This window comes from Lepidochelys kempii, chromosome 21 (genome assembly GCF_965140285.1).
Source record: "Lepidochelys kempii isolate rLepKem1 chromosome 21, rLepKem1.hap1, whole genome shotgun sequence".
NCBI classification, from domain to species: Eukaryota; Metazoa; Chordata; order Testudines; family Cheloniidae; genus Lepidochelys; species Lepidochelys kempii.
This window is the reverse complement of record NC_136400.1, coordinates 3,346,107-3,364,179: the sequence shown is the minus strand read 5'-3', so window position 1 is coordinate 3,364,179 and position 18,073 is coordinate 3,346,107. Positions and strand designations below refer to the sequence as shown.

Here is an 18,073-nt window from a genome sequence, read left to right as displayed (position 1 = left end):
TAAAGCTATTACCTCACCCACCTTGTCTCTTCAGTGATTGTAGATGTTACCTAGCATGAATTTCTCTCACAGATGGGATATGAATGGATTAGTGTTCCTCCAAATTCTAAACACCTTATCAACTCTGCATAGGAATAAACTGGTATCTTTATAACATGATGCTAGAATTTAGGGATGATCATTCGTAATGTACTGTATTGTGATGTTGCCCAGAGTTCACAATGTGCTGAGCATTGTACAAACACATACAAAAGATATGGTCCCTGCCCCAAAGAGCTGGCAGTCAGAGACATGAGGGATGGTAACAAGCTATAAGAGGACAAAGGTGGGTATGGGATGACCATCATAAAACCACACCGTTCCATAAGCTAACAATGGACACGACTTGAAGGTCCTGAATCATTGAAACTATGATGTATTTATTTTTTTCAAACAAAGAAAGTTCCCTGTCAAGCCGCTGCACTTGGGCCTGCTTCCTCCTTTCTTAAAGCACCCTCCTCCAACAAACAGGGCCTTCCATGCTGTGGCTCTTCCTCAGATAGTGCTGGAAGGGACATTCTTCTCCTTCAGCTGCTTTCTATGTTAGGAGGGCACGATGAAACAGCAGCCTGTCCAGAGCGCAAATTTGAAGAGAGGCTTCTCCTTCGCAGCAGCTGAGGATGTCCTTCCACCCCCATAGCCCATGTGACTGGAGCATGTAAGGGCCTTGTGCCTCCTGTGGGAATCCCTTCCTGCCCAGATCAACTGCCCCTCTTGCTGCTTCTCTGTGCTGCCCAGCTGTTCTGTGCTGGGGGAAGCCCTGTCATCCCCCTCCTCCTAGCATCCACTAAGCGAGCTTCCTGAAAGCCTACCAAGCCTTTTTATCATCCTGTGGGAGGGGGTCACTAAACAAACAGACTCCAGTGGTTGAGAACACTATGGGAGGAGGATCTGCTTCTTAAAAGAGTTTTAAAACACAATTGCTGTTTGTTTTGGGAAGCACTTGGATACCATGATGTTGAAAGTAGCACAGGCAGATAGAAATCAAAGTACGGTTAAAATTTCTAGTGAAGGTTGTTTCACTGACTTGTACAAAAGATAGCTCTTGGGTCAGTCCCTGGATTTTCCAGCCCATTCTTGCATACCCTTATATTTCATCACATTGAACCTTCAAGCCATTTCCTTGCAGCAAATAACTGCTGTACAGTTACATGTGCTTAAATGTGAGCTCACCCTTTCTTCTACACATTGGTGTTCACAAAAAAAGCCACAAGTGTGTGGGCACCTAGGCAGTCTCTGCACAGTACTAGAGCAGGGACATATTTGCAGACTGTCACATCTCTGGCAGCGAAATAACACATTTGCACTGGTATTTCAAATATTAACCAAATATTAACAGTAGTATGCTTTAGATGTACATTAGTCCATATTTATCTGCAAGATATTTACCAGATTTAATTCTATAGCATCCTCTGCCTTTTTTTCTGCTATTTTTGTCTGTTCTAACAGGGTTTTTTTTCCTCCTGAGGGAGGGGCGAGGAAGAAGGGAAGGAATTGAGTTAATGTTTTCATTAAATTCATAGGCTTCACTGAATTTCTGTAAGGGGTAAAAATGTAAATGTAATGTTAGCTACTACATTCTTATCTCTATTAGAATAAAAGGATTCCTTTTGAAATGTTTGTTATATATATTAATAGCTAATTAATTACCTTTTAAAATATTTGATTACAGGAGCAATTTACAGCAATGAGGGATCTCTATATGAAGAACGGTCAAGGGTTTGCACTAGTATATTCTATTACAGCACAGTCCACGTTTAATGACTTACAGGACCTGAGGGAACAGATTTTACGGGTTAAGGACACTGAAGATGTAAGTAAAGGACTTTTTGTTTTGTGAGCTATTGAAATCTTTCCGTAAGTAAACAAGCCGGTATTTGGCTTTTTTGAGCAAGCTGATGGATGACTGAAGACTCCTGTTGCCTAGGAATGTTTTTTACTGTGTAGTAAGCTTGTGCTAGATGTTTTAGAAAAACTTTTTTTTTTACATTAACTTTATTGAGCTGATTTTCAAGAGCTCAGCATCCAAAATTAGGGATAGATTTTTTTTCAAAAGAGCTCTTCTCCCATTGGGCATACAAACAACTTGGCCAGATTTTCAGACATGCTCAGCATCCAGGTGGCTCTGGTGAGAACAATGGGAAATGCTGGTTGCGGAACTTTTTTGGAAATCTGTCCTTAGTTGGTTTTTAACTTTGATAGTCTTTCCCAGTATAGGCATTTTCTTTTTTCTAGATGAGTTATATCAGAATATTATTGTTTTAAAAAATTAAACAAATTTTACTGTACTTCAGTTTCTTTTCCTCTAATTGAGTGAGGAGGAAGCTTACATGTGAAGAATCATCCTGAATGTGTTGTACCTGGGCTATAAGTGGAAAAGACGTGTTCAGCCTAGTCACCAAAAAGATTAATCGAATTTTTGCAGTGGGTTACAAACTTAGTGATGGATAAAATTGGTTAAAGCGTGTTGCCAAGCTTTCTTTTAACTCTACGTATGTTTTTGTATGGCCTAAAGATGAGGCAACCAGCACTGAAATAAGAGCTTGAGTATGTGGGAGGGAAGAAGTGTTGTTAGCCAAGCTTCTTACCTTTATTCCAGCTGTATGGATAATAATGGCAGCATTGAGAAGTGTGCTTAGTTACATAGCCTTAGGTCATATTGCACAAGGCAGAGATGTGTTTTGTATGATCTGTTACTCTAGTGCAGGGGTCGGCAGCCTTTCAGAAGGGGTGTGCCGAGTCTTCATTTATTCCCTCTAATTTAAGGTTTCGCATGCCAGTAATACATTTTAATGTTTTTAGAAGGTCTCTTTCTATAAGTCTGTAATATATAACTAAACTATTGTTGTATGTAAAGTAAATAAGGTTTTTAAAATGTTTAAGAAGCGGCATTTAAAATTAAATTAAAATGCAGAGCCTCACCCCGGACTTCTGGCCAGGACCCGGGCAGTGTGAGTGCCAGTGAAAATCAGCTCGCACGCTGCCTTTGACACATGTGCCATAGGTTGCCTACCCCTGCTCTAGTGAATACTGTTCTGTTCCCTTCCCCTTCTCCTCTCCCCCTTCGCCCCATGAGTTCGCTTGAGACATGACCAAGACCAAGGATTCGCATATTTCAGTGTGTGTTGGATGGTTTTTGTTTGGCTCTAACAATACAGAATACAGATAAACAGTTTGTCCCAAAGAGCTTATAGTCACATGTGGGCCAGTGACTACTTTTTAAAAAACTTTATTTTGAAAACATGTTCAATTTCCTGTCTTAATAAACTGAGTCAAAGTCCGTTTTCTTTCTGCACGAAAATTTTCCCAGTCCTCACTGGAGATTGAAAATACTTTTTTACTTTGCATTAATATCAACTGAGTGGTTTTAGGGTCAGTGGAGATTTGTCGTGCACCTATTGTAACCTTTTAAGCGATAATTTTATGTAGTAGCTGGTCTGGGGAATAAAAATTCATTTTGCACTTGCTGATCAAGAAGTCTTGATTCTAGACGCTGAGTAGTAGCTTGGTTTCTGTTTGCATAAGCAAACTGTATTGCAGAATTCAAACCTGAACAGTTAATATTTGTAAGTCTCTAACAAGCTACCTGTACCAACCACATTTGTGCTTTCATTGTGATCTTTACCTTGTAGAAATGAATGTCCAAGGCATGTGATCTGCATGCATCTAGGGTTGAGGAGGTGACCCAGTTTCCATGGCCTTTTGGTCTGTGGTCTCTGCTGAGACTGCCAAGAAGGATTTCATCTGTGGTAGTGTTTCTGATGTGTATACCCGCCCACCAAGAAGTCGTTTTCACATTGGCCACCAAACAGCTGGCAAATGGGTAACTACTTTAAATCACTACTGACCAGTAGGTAAAGGCTTTGTATCCCATTTTCAGTTCCCTGGAGAATTCTGTGTTTCTATCTGTGTCCTGAAGGAGAGGATTTTAGTCTTTAAGGCCCTCTGGGAAGCAACTTTCATAAATCCTTTTTAGGCCTAGGTGAGATTGTGTTGCTTCTGTTCAGTTTCCATTGCTGCTTACTCTACAATGAACAAAAAAACATTGCTGTATTTCAGAACCTGTCAGTGTTGGTTTTGAGCATTAAGGCCATCAACTTGTGATTATTGCAGGAACAGCATATCATTTAAACTTGACTGGCAGTTTGTCAATAGCTACTTTTTCAATTGTATATTTATCCTGCTGGCTCATCTTGAAAGCTCGTTGCTAAGGTTGAATAGAGCAGGATGTCTTGGGCTGTTTCCTGAACACAGTACTGTTTTTAGTTACAGTGGTTTTAGACAGAAAACTTGAAAACGTGTATGGTAGCCCTGGGAGGAGGGACTTGGGAGTAAAACTTTCATACTGGTCTAAGTCCATATTTAGGCACCTACATATTCATGTGGCCTGACTTCAGATATGCTCAGAGCCTGCATCTCCCATTGATTACAGTGGGATACGTGGGTGCTCATCACTTACGAAAATCTGGCAACTTGTATTTAGATGGCTGGGTTTATGATCCTAACTTTAGGCACCCAGATGTGGGAATTTTGGCCTCAGGGAGAACATGCATATTCAGAGTCTGAATTACAAGTGTGTGTGTTAAGGGTCTACTTTTATATATAGCTTTTAAAACTCCTGAGACTTATAAACTCAGGACAGTTTTCTTTGTCCCTCCCACTATTCTATTACAAGAGTCCTTGTTTCCAAAAACCTTATAGTCCCAAGAGGGTCTAACAGCTGTGGAATAAATAATTTTATTTTTAGTTTTTGAAAAATTTTCAGCTAATGATGGAAATTAATTATTGGTTAGGTAATTTTTAGAACACTTTAAAAAAAAGTGAAGAATGATTTAAAAAAGAACGTACACTGAATCCTTTCGCTGGCAAAGTACTGATCAGCCTGTACATCATAGGAGGAGATAATATGGAATAATGCTGTGCCTCTGGACCCTGTGGATGGAGCTGTTCCTGTCATTAGAGGCTTTAGTTCTGTTGCATGGTTCTGTGTTTCATGATGTCTATATTTCTAAAACTTCTGATGGAGTTGAAGTTGCAGATGTTTTACAGGACAGTGTTGGGGTGAATTGTAGAGTTTTGTGACCCTCATCATTTTATGTTTAGATGACAGGAAGCTGAAATTAAACTCTGATTAATACAGTTAGTAATCTTTTCAAGGATTTATCTTGAGGGGCGTGAAAAAGATTTTAACCACTGACAACAAAAGTAACTGTTTTCTTTGAAGTTGGATTGCTTCGGTCATTTATATGGTCCTTGAAGCTGAGCTGGGATGCTAGAGGTAGCTTCTCATTTACATGTTGTTACCTTATCTTCTTACACTCATCCAGTTAAGAGTAATGCTGAGGATCAGTAAACAGAGCTGGAGTTGTTGCACATATTTAGGCCAGATCATAAGTAAGCCATAGGCATTGTATTTAAATAGCCATTCATGAAAAAGCTGTTTGAACAATCCAGTAGGTTGTTCTGAAGGGTAAACTTACCGTGGTGCTAAATGTGTTTTGAAACTGAGGGTAGTCTCTTAACTTTTGTATTTACCAGTAAATCTTCATTGTTCCTTAACCTTGGCTACCTTGCTTTTTAAATGATTTTGATCCCCTCTCTGGTTTAACTTGGTAAACTTTTTATTTAAATAAAACTAAGCTTCATTACGTGGAGATTATGCTTGCTGGTAGCATGATTCTTTTATTAGCATTTAGGTCAATGCACTGAGCTGTTCAACCAGCTACACTGCTTGCCGTGGCATTTGTAGCATAGGTTGGTCAAATTAATCAAACAGTGGACACGGTTACTTTAATTCTGCTTCATGATAATTAAAACTTACTTATTGATTTTAATTAGTTGGATGTTAGTTCATGGATTAAAATTTCCAACAAGATTTTTTTCCTCTATATTCTTTTTCTCATGAGTACAAGGCTTAGAGATTACCTTGTGTTTAGTGCTAGCAGAATGAGTCTCTTAAAATTTCAGCATTTTAACTGTTAAATGATTTATGTGCAAGAAAAGTATAAATTGCTGTCTTGTTTGAATTTCAAAATGATCAAAACCAAACTTAATCAAATTCAGTTTATTGCAATAAGTCTAGAAATCTCATTGGTATGGAGCAGTTAGTTAACTCTTGCCATTTAAAACAACCATGTGTCTCGTATTTCCCATATCTAGACAAATGTATACCTCATTTACGTGTTCCGTTTTTCTGCTGTACCGCTTTTTAACATTCTTTGGTTAGTTTTGAATGTGTTCAGATATTTACATTTCTACATCAGTGTCCATGTCTGGGAAAATGGATATTTTCTTCTGGTCTCATACAAAATGAGAGAGATTCTAATTAAGCATATGTAATTGTGAATATCTATATTTTGTGTAGCGTAGAATGGTTTGATCTGAAACAGAGATTTTGTTTTGCCTGCAGCTTCTGTTTCATGACTTCAGGTTTTGCTGTAATAAGCAAAATGTAGTTCCCAAAAATAAAATGTTGTCTGATCTCTTTTGAAACCATATTGTTTTGAGGTTTAAATGAGTCTTAAATGTAGTTGACTAAGACTCAGCTTAAGAACATTTCTGTGCAAAATTAAGTCTAAATAATAAAAGTAATTTGAAATTTTATAGTGCTTATATACATTATTGAAGGAAACGTATAGCAACTTATTTTCCATCCAGAAAGTACAGGTTTTGTGGCTCAGTTTTGTGTGCAGAAAGGGAATGGCATGCACACCCACTATCAGCAGTTCTGTAATTTTGTCTCTTACAGTGCTATGGGGAAACAGTGGTATATGCATTGTGCATGTAAGTAAAATACAGAAGTGGAATGTAGTGCAGATCTTGATGTTACCTGTGTGCTTAAAAATGCTCAAGGAGCTGGAGATTTCTTACCTTAACTCCATTTCAGTATTTCAGGAACTGGGATTTATATGAATGGTATGCAACCCAGGACTTTCTGTACTATATTGTAGTTGCTTGCAGAGTTCATTTACAGGAGATGTAAAACAGATTAGACATTGTAGAGTTGTGAGAGCTCTTTTCTTTAACATTCTTTTACGCTTTAAATATGAAGTCCTACCAACTCTTTTTTGGCTTTCCTCCCTGTCATTTTAAATGTGTTCTTCCCTGGTGGTATGCAGGGATATCCATCAATAGAACACAAGGCTGAGGGGAAACAGGAAAAGTCTTCTGAAATTCACATGTTGTTACCACCTCAAAGGTGTCTTACTGCTAAAGCCTGCTGGAAAAAATGTTCCCATTTTTTGACTCAACTAATTCTGAGTGTTTTTAGTGGTTATCAGATTGTCACAATCCAATACTATGTGACAATCTGATAACCATCAAAAACACTCAGAATTAGTTCAGTCAAAACTGTAGAAACAAACAAACAGTCAAAACTATCATCTGATTGTTTGCCATGGAAGCTTTGGGGAATATATTCTTAGAAAGGGAAATGTTTGATTTATTGAATGTTGACAACATGCTTGGCTCTGTACAGTATATAAGATAAATACAGTCCCTGCCCTGAAGAACTTACAGTAGAAAAGAATTTTACTGGCCCTCTCCCAGTGTGCAAGAAAACCCTTCATTTCCATCCATTGTTTGCTTTCATGTTTGTTGAAAAACTGTCCCAGCTCTTTGGATGTGTGTAAAGACTACTCCATTCTGTTCTGTCTAATGCAAATAAATCAGTAACAAGTGTGTGTTGTAGCCAAGGTCACTTTCTGAAGGCACTCCTGTTCCTGTAACACTCCCCAGGAAATGTAGCAGGGACCCTGGGCTCCCTTAGGCACGTCTTCCCTCCTGAGGGGCAGGTGGCTCCTCAAACAGCCAGCAGTTGGTAGCTCCTTCATCAGACTATTTAACAGATAGTTTGCCCTCATTTTGTGCCATATCTACAGCTGTTTCTACTCATTGAACCTCCTGAGCAGAGCTTAACTACAGTGGGCCTAGGATACAGCGGTGCGGGTTACTCATATGACAAAGGCAGTAAGCAGTTTTTGACGTTAAAACAAGATGAATGTAATTAAATGAAGAAATGGCATTTCATCCAGTCCTACTAATCAAGATTCTTATGAGTCTGTTACAAACAATTAGTTGCAATTTTTGCTAAATTACTTCTATAATATGAACATGAAATTGTCCAGTATGTTTGTTATTGCAGGAGGCTTTCCCTTTTGTGTGCATAGAACTGTTAATGCAGCATGGTCCTGCACTCCTAATGGGAAAAGAGACCGCACATGTGGAAGGCCATAGAAATCTTTTCCTAGGTGCATGCATCTAGTCCCTTTCATTCCAGATCAAGGCAGTGTTTTTCAAAGGTGGCCCCATTTATTTTCTGTGGCTTGACAACAGACTGCCGGGTCACTAGGGCTGACAACATTCAGCATATATCTCTGGAAATATGCTGTATACCCTGTTGTCTAACATAAGTTAAGATGGCATGCAGTTTAACCTCTTGTCGCTTGAAAGCATCTCAACAATACATTATGTTTTTGACTAGCATGATGTTAGTGGATGACCTCAAAATAAACCTTGTATAATGTAACCTCCTAAACTGCAGTATTTCCATTTGTTAGATGGTGTGATTAATTGTCAGTGAAACTTGGTCATGGTGGCTGCATGCCACAGTTTTCCTTCAGCCCCTTTCCCGCAGGTCCCTGAACTGTAGTCTAGTCTGTGAGTTCAATGTAGCTCTAACTCTGTGGACTGTATACTCCAGCTTATATCATTTTTCTTGTGCTTATGAAATGTAGCCCTGTCAAACAGAGACAATGATTTTTGAAGAAATAACCTTTGTCCCTGATGGCTTTTCTGGGCCAGTCCAGGTTATATGCAGTGTGTGTTTGTTGGAACAGTGTTTGCTCATATGCTTCTCCTTGGTCTCTCCACACAGGTTCCAATGATTCTGGTTGGCAATAAATGTGACCTGGAAGATGAACGCGTAGTTGGCAAAGAACAGGGTCAGAACTTAGCAAGACAGTGGTGTAACTGTGCCTTTCTAGAATCGTCTGCAAAGTCTAAAATCAATGTTAATGAGGTAAGTACTAGCTGTTCCATTGCTAGGCAATAGTGAATCACTTTTGTCCTTTGTATATTCTAACTTCACCACCCCCATAGAAATATCACTAATACAGCATTCAGACCATTGTACACATCTTGATCATCTAGGTTTAGGATGCTTCTGGAGTCTTGATCTTGGGTACAACAGCTGTATTCCGTTCACTGTAATGAAATGCCCTTCTTTAGTCTCTCCAAAGTACCAAAAAGTGAGATTCATCTCAGTGTAAATGGCTCCTGCACAGCACTTCAGCCAGAAGTGGAGGGTATAAATGGAGGGATTTCACCCAAAATGAGCTTTATCCAAGTGGGTATGTAACTACTTAAGATGCCATCTTCGGAATACTGGCGTTTGCGTATTTCCCAGCATATTTCTAGTCGTGTTGTTTGCTCTGCTAAAAATTAATTTGCTTTACATATGTTGATCAGCTGTATTGTAGTATCTTGGTGCCCTACCAAACAGACGCATCGTCCTCCTCTCTTAAGCTGCTATTTTACTGTGGCCAAGTCCCAGCACAAGGGTGTTGTCAGGGCAGTTTGTGACAGGTTCAACTGGAAAACACCCCTGTGCAAACAGGCGTACCTTGCACGGCATCCAGGCTCTGCCTGCTCTCCAGCAATACTGAGCTCTTTAGCCTCTACTGAGCATTTCCTGGCTGACAGAGCCCAGGTTTGCAGCCATGGAGGGTGAAGCGCCCTCAAGGTGGGCCCCAATGGGGGGTTAAAAATGAGGAAAAGCAGTAGAACCTGGGATTGGCAGCTCATGTGAAGTTCACAGCACCAAAGGTGAGAAGTCAGAAGGAGAAGGGCACGCCGTGCTGCACTAAGTGGCAGTCGGAGTCAGCCCCAGATGGGGAGGGTACTGTTAACTCAACCCTGAGTGAACATTAAAATTGTAGTAAAACGTGGACCCCAGTGCAGTGTAAATGATACCATGAACCCAGGGCATCAGTTGCAGAGTACTTCACAGTGGGCTTCACAGAACAGTCAGAACCCCCCCCCCCCTTTTTTTTTTTTTTTTTTAATACATAAGATTTCCACACTCGACATACTGATGACTGAGAACTCTGTGGCCAGAGGCATCTTAACGTATTAACATACACCAGGGAACTGTGCAGGAGGGAGAGAGTTTCACTTGTATGCAATGAATATGTTTAACTCGTGAGTGACAGCATCAAATGCAGTCACAAGACAGTTACATAAAATCATCCCTAATGAGTGAACCAAGATATTGCCATTCCCTCTCTGTGTATTCACTCCACTAGCATGTCGTAGAGAAGAGGATTACCATGGACATTAATGTCTGCACTCTGTTTAATGGAGCTTTATAGGGTTTTTTTTAACAAATTTGTAGGCTTAATCTGTATATAGTCCAGGCAAGCATCTGAACCCCCAGTTACCCAAGATTGCTTCTTTACACATGCATTTATTCAGGGACCATTGTCATGGGAACTAAGATTTCTTTGACTTACAAGTGGCAGCTTAATCAGTTTTGTGAAATTTGTCTTTGTACCAGATATTCCAGTTTCCAGGACACCTATCCCCATAGTGTTTGAGCCTGACGGGACACACTGCCACAAGACGCTCTCGTTTTGTGAATTGGAGACAATATCACAAATGTGTTTTTCATAATCTGGTTGTGACACACACAAAAGCTGGGAAAAGCAAAGAGAAGGAACACTCCATTTCTAAAGTGAACTATTATGCTACATGTTTGTTTAGGCTGGAATTATTAAGGGCAACACTTCGGCTATTCAACCTTTTGATTTTTCTGGCTAATATTGGATTTGATGCTCTTTAAATGTATTAAAATATGGAGGCGAGGGGGATTAAATTCCTTTTGCCATTATCTGAAAATGGGCTGTTAAACCTTGCATGTACACAGAAAACTTCTGAGCATCTTCTTTGAAAAGATGATGCTGAACATATTCATTAGCAGATCTTCAAAGTTCACCTTTTCTGGTGGCTTATATCACTCTTACATTTAGCTGACTCTTCGAGGGAATGTCATTCCTTTGCTGCGATCTTCTATGCAGACATTTAGCAATAATCTTTCACGTCCACTAAAAACACCTAACAGTGTGAGCCTAGATTTTTCCAATGTGACTTCTGATTGTTGGGTACCTCCATTTTTGCCTGCCTAGCTAGATTTATTAGGCGGCTTCTTTTTCAGAGTGTGTGTGTGGGGGGGGGGCTCAGCACTTTCAGAAATTCAGACTTTTTTAAAGATGTTTCAATTGGGCACCAAAAATCTTGGTCCCTGGCTTATAAATACTTTACTGGAAGCTACTTGTCACTTGCAGGGGAAAGGCTGGTTAAATACTGTTAACATATTTTATTTTTAAAGCTTGACCATGATGCTGGCTTTATTGTTTAATTTAAAACCAGTTGACTATGTTTCAGTGCTTTAAAGGAGATAATATCAGGAAAATATTTCATTTCCAGATACTGCAGTTCATTTCTACAGATATTTTTTTCTTGTCTTTAAAGCTCCTTGGAATCAGCAGGCATTTGTGAGTCATCAGCCATATCGGAAAAGGAAAAAATAAACAATGAGTTGGGTGGGGTTTCCGAGGGGATAAAGAATCCTCTTTGATACTGTGAGATAGCTCTGCAGGGATGTTTGGAGCTAGTTTTTCCATGAATAAGCTGCTAAGTATCATTGTAGGCAGAGCCAACTGTAGCAAAGGAGTTAACAAGAAATGCACTCATTCAGCAGTAAGGAGACACTGAGACTGGTGCCTTCTGGGGAAGTTTTCAGTGCATGGCAGCTATCTGTTGCTCTTTCATGCTAATTTGATTAGCCAAGTCTGGGGGTTCCCCACGATTTTGGGACAGAGAAGAGGGATGAGGTAAGTCACCAGATAGCCCCAACGTGTACTGCAAAAGCAGAACTTGAAAAAGGCAGATCTCCCACAGAGCAGATTGAAGGAAGGTTTTAGGAGACGAGGCAGGAACTTGAGGGCCAGATGCTCCAATATGATGAAGCTGCTTTATGCTGTGGCATTGGTGTAATGTTGCCCTGAAGCCATATTAATCAGCCCCGGGAGGGTAGCTCCAATCTAAAGATGATCCTCAGGAGTGTTGGGCCTCTTTCCGCTTCCTGCTCAGCTTCTAAGAGGGAATGGTGCAAGAGTCAGGATACCCCTGCCTTAAGTTGATCTTCAGCTTCTTTTGGCTGTTTGCTGCCTGGTATCAGTTACTGCAGCCCTGTGCTGCTCTGACATGGAGCAGGGGGACCTGCCTGCACTAGGAGCAGAGGAGGCAAAGGTGAGCTTTAAGTCACTCTTGCACCCCCTGTGCTCACCCAAGTTGACACTGAATGTTCTGCTCCTTAACTTTTGTAATGAGAAACAAGCTTTAATTCCAGAACTTAAGTTTTCAGCCACCAAGGAAACGTACCAACTTGCCAACCAGCCTAGTTAGCCTCCTCTGCAATTCAAGTGTTGTGTGAGTCGTGGTTTGCTAAACGCTCCTTTCTCTTTCAGATCTTTTATGACCTGGTCAGACAGATAAATAGAAAAACACCAGTGGAAAAGAAGAAGCCTAAAAAAAAGTCATGTCTGCTGCTTTAAGACCCACGTCACGCAGCAGCTCTGAGCCAGGTGAGAGGCCAGGAAGACCCAGAGCCCTCTGATTGCCCCCTTCTCCCCTGCTGAAATCCAGTGGCCTTCCTGTGGCTTCTGGGCTGGCTGCCGCTGTTGTGCAGCCTGAGGGGATATACGGACAATCACAAATTGAGGTGGGAGAGGCAGGAGTTTGAATGGCAAAGAAATGAAAAGTTGCCCACCAAAAAAATACCGCGGTTGGACACGTGCCATAAATAATCTTCCTGCGTATCTCGGCAGGATGCTCTGTGCTACAATCATTGGTAAAAAGTGCTCCTGAAAGGAGACCATCCTTCCTTACGCTTTGTTTTGGACAGAAACATGCCTGTGCTCCTACACAGAGACTGGCGTGACACAGCTTCCAGGCACTATACCCTTAAGGCTACTGGTGGTGCTTGTACACGTGCTACTTTGTAAATCTCCCCCTCCAGTCCAGAAACTACTTGGGTTCTGCAGGAGAGCCATCTTCAGAAAACAAGAAAATCGTACATTGTTGTTGATGCAATGCAGAGCGCCCTCTGTCTCAGGACCCCAGAAAAGCAGATGCTCTTGTGTACCGTGCGAGCTATGGTAGCCCAGCCCAGCTAGATTAAAAGAGTTAGAGACAGCATTAAGTGGACATAGTCTGGGCTTTCAGTTCCTTAAAGTTGCCTTAAACTTTACCAACAACGTATCTTGCTTTTCCCCCCTAATCTATCAATAGATGCATGTTTTGCAACTCTGCTAACGTTGTACAGGTAGAGTTTATCTGGAGAAGCAGTATATCGGTTGGTCCTGCAGCAGCCATGTATCTTTGGGGAAAAATTAACTCGCAAAAGATTTCTAAGATGACTTGTTTAATTTCTGAAGATTGCATGAATCAGTGGTCCTCTGCCCACCCATTGTGTCCTGGGTCTCTCTAATCTCTATAACTATCATGTACTTAGTTCATGAAACGTAAACATGTCTCGTCTTTAAATAGCTTTCAGATTGGTCCGAGTTGGAGCAGTCACCTGAATACCTTGCTGGTTCCTAGTGGTTTGGGGCTTTATGCAGTTTACCTTTATCCTTTCCTAGTGATTTGCAGGCTGGACCCTAATGTTTTACAAGTAAAGAGGGGAAAGAAATATGGTTTAAAAAAATCAATAGCATGGTACAAATAGTACCGGACACCTCTCCCCTTTACTGTACCTCAGGCTATGGATTTGAATTTAGCCAGTGTATCATCAGCCAAGCAGACTCCATTCTTAACACACCTACCTCATGACATTTAGAAGAGGTGCCATCTGCTGGTCTGTCAGTACTAGAAGTCATTTGCTGCTGGTCCTTAATGGCAGCAGCTTTGCAGCTAGTATCCTTTTCATTGGCACAAATGGAACACTGTGATAGGTTACGTGGTGTAGCAAGTGTGTTTCGCTTGTAACTTTTGGGGTAAAGTGAGTATACACGCAGACTACATGCTGCTGATAAATTACTGGTAAAAATGTGGATATGCAGTTTTGTTGATGAATTGCTAGTAGTTTTGTGTTAATGGAAATGTTTAAGTCTGAGACAGATATTCAAAATATCAGATTCTCTACTGTGCTTGCCATTGTTTGTGAGCCTCGTCTTAATTAATTTGTTTAATTGATTTGTTACAACCTAAGCTTTCAAGAGCGGCTTTAATGAGGTCACTAACTCATTATCCATTTAAAGAAAACCATAAGGGATTTCCAGTCAGATAGCCATTTTGTTAATGAAATAACACCACAGCAATGCCATTTTTTGCATTCCTGATTTCCAGCATTAGTGAATGGATACAAGCCAGATGAGTTGGAATACTGTAGCCTCAGATGAAATGCAGACCATGTTGCTATGACAGTAGTACCCAGGTGTTCCAATCAGGAGAGGGGCTTCATGGCACTGCACTGTGGACACACACAAAATAAAAATCTCGGTCCCAAAGAGTTTACAGTCTCTAAAGAATCCAATTTTTTCTCTTCCTCTACTTCTAAATGCATATGGAGAAGTTACAGTGGAAACAAATCACAATGATGAAGTGAAATAACCCCTTTTTGTCAGAATGCTGTTCATTGTGGTATATGTTTGTTCTCAGTTTTTCCTTCTGTGGCCAATTGTTAGCAATGATCTTTGGGCCTTTGTTTAAGATCTTTCATCTCTATGACGATTTAAGAAAGACCCTAACTTTTTTTTCCTTTTACGAATCGTAGATTGCAGGAATGAAGAACTGTTGCCCAGTTGGAAAGTGCCAGCATTCCAGATGTCAAAAAATGACAAAGTAACAACATATCTGAAGAGGCTTCTCCTGTTTTTATATATTATGTGAAGAATTTAGATCTTATAATGGTTTGCACAAGGTCCCTGGAAAAGAAATTGCTCTGTGTATATCTTTTGGAAATTAAGACAATAGTATTTCTCCTTTGCAATAGCAGTTAACAGATGTGAAAATAAATATAATTGACTCTAGTTGATAATTATACAAAAGAGCATGGATGCATTTCAAATGTTAGATATTGCTACTATAATTAAAATTATTTCATATTGACCTTTTTATCATCATCCTTCCCCATCAAGCGCTAAAAATGTTCAACCATTATACTTTATATCTATTACTATATAGATATATACTATATGAATTTTCCCTTTGAACTCACTGCAGCAAATAACTTTTTGAATCATTGACTTCATTTTATATTTAAAAGTTATGGAATATCATTATTTTCATTCTGCCATTATATTCTAATTAAAAATGTTTGTGCATAATGCTTTGGAAAAATGGGTCTTTTATAGGAAAAAACTGGGATAACTGATTTCTATGGCTTTCAAAGCAAAAATATATAATATACTAAACCAACTCTAATATTGCTTTTGTGTTTTACTGTCACAGATTAAATTACAAAGCTTTTATGAATGATTAAATTTTAGTACATTTTAATTTTGTTTGTGTGTTTTTGTTAGTTTTCAGGTTTTGGTTTTCATAAAGAAATGTTTTGTGAATTCCTTCCTGCTACTGCAGTAGTTAGTCTTCTGTTATAATAAACCGCAAGCACACAGTGGTTATGCTAATGACCTGTCTCCACACTGGCCCTTGTTGATGTATTAAATCAGACTACACAGTAAAGACCATCAGGTTGCTTTTAAATACTTTGTAAATTCGCTTGAATATTTAAAGATTGTATTCTGCTGAAAATATCCCTCTGTATAATTATTTTTGTATGTAAAAAAATTAGTTTAATACTGTATCAAGGTCTATGATCTTTCAGTCTGACATGATCGTGTATTTCACTGCGGGAATCTTTGTTTTAATATTGTTAAGCTGCAGGGCAGGAGCCCAAGAATGAAGTTATGTGCAACATCTCAAGTGAATCTCTGGACTGGAGAACTGATTTTGAGTAAATGTAATTGCACAGAAGCTACCACCAGCTATTACTTTTTTAGGCAAAACTCACAGCGAATATTAGTATCGAAGAGATTGGTGAACTTGGTCTGATGAGTACAGCGAGCTGAATGTGTTTAACTTAAAACCTCCCAGTTTCACAAAATTCAGGATATGGGGAGTGGAGAGACCTATTTGTATTTGTCAAACTCACTCTTGTTTGTGTACTAGCAAAAAAATAACAGCCTTCTGTTATTGATATCGGGCGTGATTTCCCCACTTCAGATCTACCCTGCCGAAATTCCATCGACTTTGGTGACTTACTCCTGCTTTGCCCCAGAGTAGGTCAGAAGAGAATAAGGTCTGTATCTCCGCTGTTGTGACCATGGAGTAAATTCAAGCAATCCTGTAGGTCCAAAAGAACAAAATAGGAAATCCAAAACTGCATTGTAGCTAAAAGATTGTTCAGGAATCGATATGCAATTTTACTGGAAACCAGGAACTTCCTTAGACATGTTTTCAAAAAGGTGTGGTGGTGGTGCAGCTGCTGAATTATGCGGAGATCCTAGTTCTAAATGCAGCTCCGAGAAGACTGAATGAAAGAATTTGAATGAGAACAATACGGCAAATGTGTCTGCGCTCATCAGTTACTAGGAAAAAGTTTAGTTGCTTAGCTGCGTCCCTTCACTGACTTGAATATGCACTTCTGTCTCTAGAAGGACCAGAAACGTGGTCCCTGGAGGTTAGTCAATATCTTTACTAAATGTAAAATTATTTTTAATAATGATTTTAGTAATAAAGTAACTGTTGATGATGGTTACAGATGTCTGTGGTATAAAAATAGAAATCTAATCTTAACTGTCTAATTGAGCCACTAGGTGGTGCTGCAGTAATACAGCTATCGTGGTCCCAAACATTTCATTAAAAAGGGAAATATCTTTTTTTCCTAAACAAACTAGCGCACTCTTTACAACAACCTAGCCAAAGCGCCCTGCTTCATGTGAAACAGTTGGGTGTGGTCCGCATGAGAATGGGAGCCTGCCAAGACAAATCCAGGTGCTGCAGGAGGTGGTATTATGAACTTGGTGGTGTTTTTCCCCTCTCACTTAGTAAACTTAGAACATCATCTTTTAGTCCACAGTTTCAAAACATTAACTAATTGTCTGAGCAAGGCAAGGTGTAACACAACATGATGGCATTCTGTCACATGACACGTGTGGAACATCCCATCCAACCCACTCATTGGTGCAAATCAGAGCACCCCGAAAGCCTGATGGACAGGAGAAGCATGCATACACACACACAGTGCTGCTCACAGAAGAATGTATCTACTGGCCCCTGCTGCTGTCCTCACATATCAGAGGCATCAGCTTAATTTACTGCTTGGGAATGTTGTATGTAGCCTGGACTCTTAACAAAAATACAGGGACAGCTGGGAGGGGGTGGGGGTAAAGCAGTAGGGGAACCAGGGATGTGCAGAGAGACTGGGGATGAGTTTGTGGGACAGAGCTCCAGACAGGGGGGAAAATGGGTGACAGAAGAATGCAGGGAGTCCCTGTGGGTGCTAAACGTGTGAACTGCTACACATAGGATCATTAGGTCCTATGATTGTGTCCCCTGAATAGATATGTGGACAGAGTTGGCAATGGGCTTTGTTGCAAGGATAGGTTCCTGGGTTAGTGTTTTTGTTGTGTGGTTGCTGGTGAGTATTTGCTTCAGGTCGGGGGGCTGTCTGTAAGCAAGGACTGGCCTGTCTCCCAAGATCTGTGAGAGTGAGAGATCGTCCTTCAGGATAGGTTGTAGATCCTTGATGATGCGTTGGAGAGGTTTTAGTTGGGGGCTGAAGGTGACGGCTAGTGAAGTTCTGTTACTTTCTTTGTTGGGCCTGTCCTGGAGTAGGTGACTTCTGAGAACTCTTCTGGCTCTGTCAATCTGTTTCTTCACTTCAGCAGGTGGGTATAGTAGTTTTAGGAACGCTTGATAGAGATCTTGTAGGTGTTTGTATCTGTCTGAGGGATTGGAGCAAATGCGG

At 40.2% G+C, this 18,073-nt stretch overlaps 1 protein-coding gene across 6 annotated transcripts in view; it reads left to right on the top strand.

Moving 5' to 3' along the window:
- The window catches only part of RAP1A (RAP1A, member of RAS oncogene family), a 69,332-nt gene extending 52,475 nt beyond the window's left edge, over positions 1-16,857 (top strand). For all 6 annotated transcript variants that reach the window (XM_073319906.2, XM_073319905.2, XM_073319904.2 and 3 more), the window contains 4 exons: positions 1,712-1,852; positions 8,915-9,058; positions 12,567-12,683; positions 14,876-16,857. In XM_073319906.2, coding sequence (XP_073176007.1) covers positions 1,712-1,852; positions 8,915-9,058; positions 12,567-12,653 — 372 coding nt within the window. In that variant the 3' untranslated portion in view covers positions 12,654-12,683; positions 14,876-16,857. The remainder of the gene's footprint in view (positions 1-1,711; positions 1,853-8,914; positions 9,059-12,566; positions 12,684-14,875) is intronic.
- Positions 16,858-18,073: the final 1,216 nt, after the last annotated feature.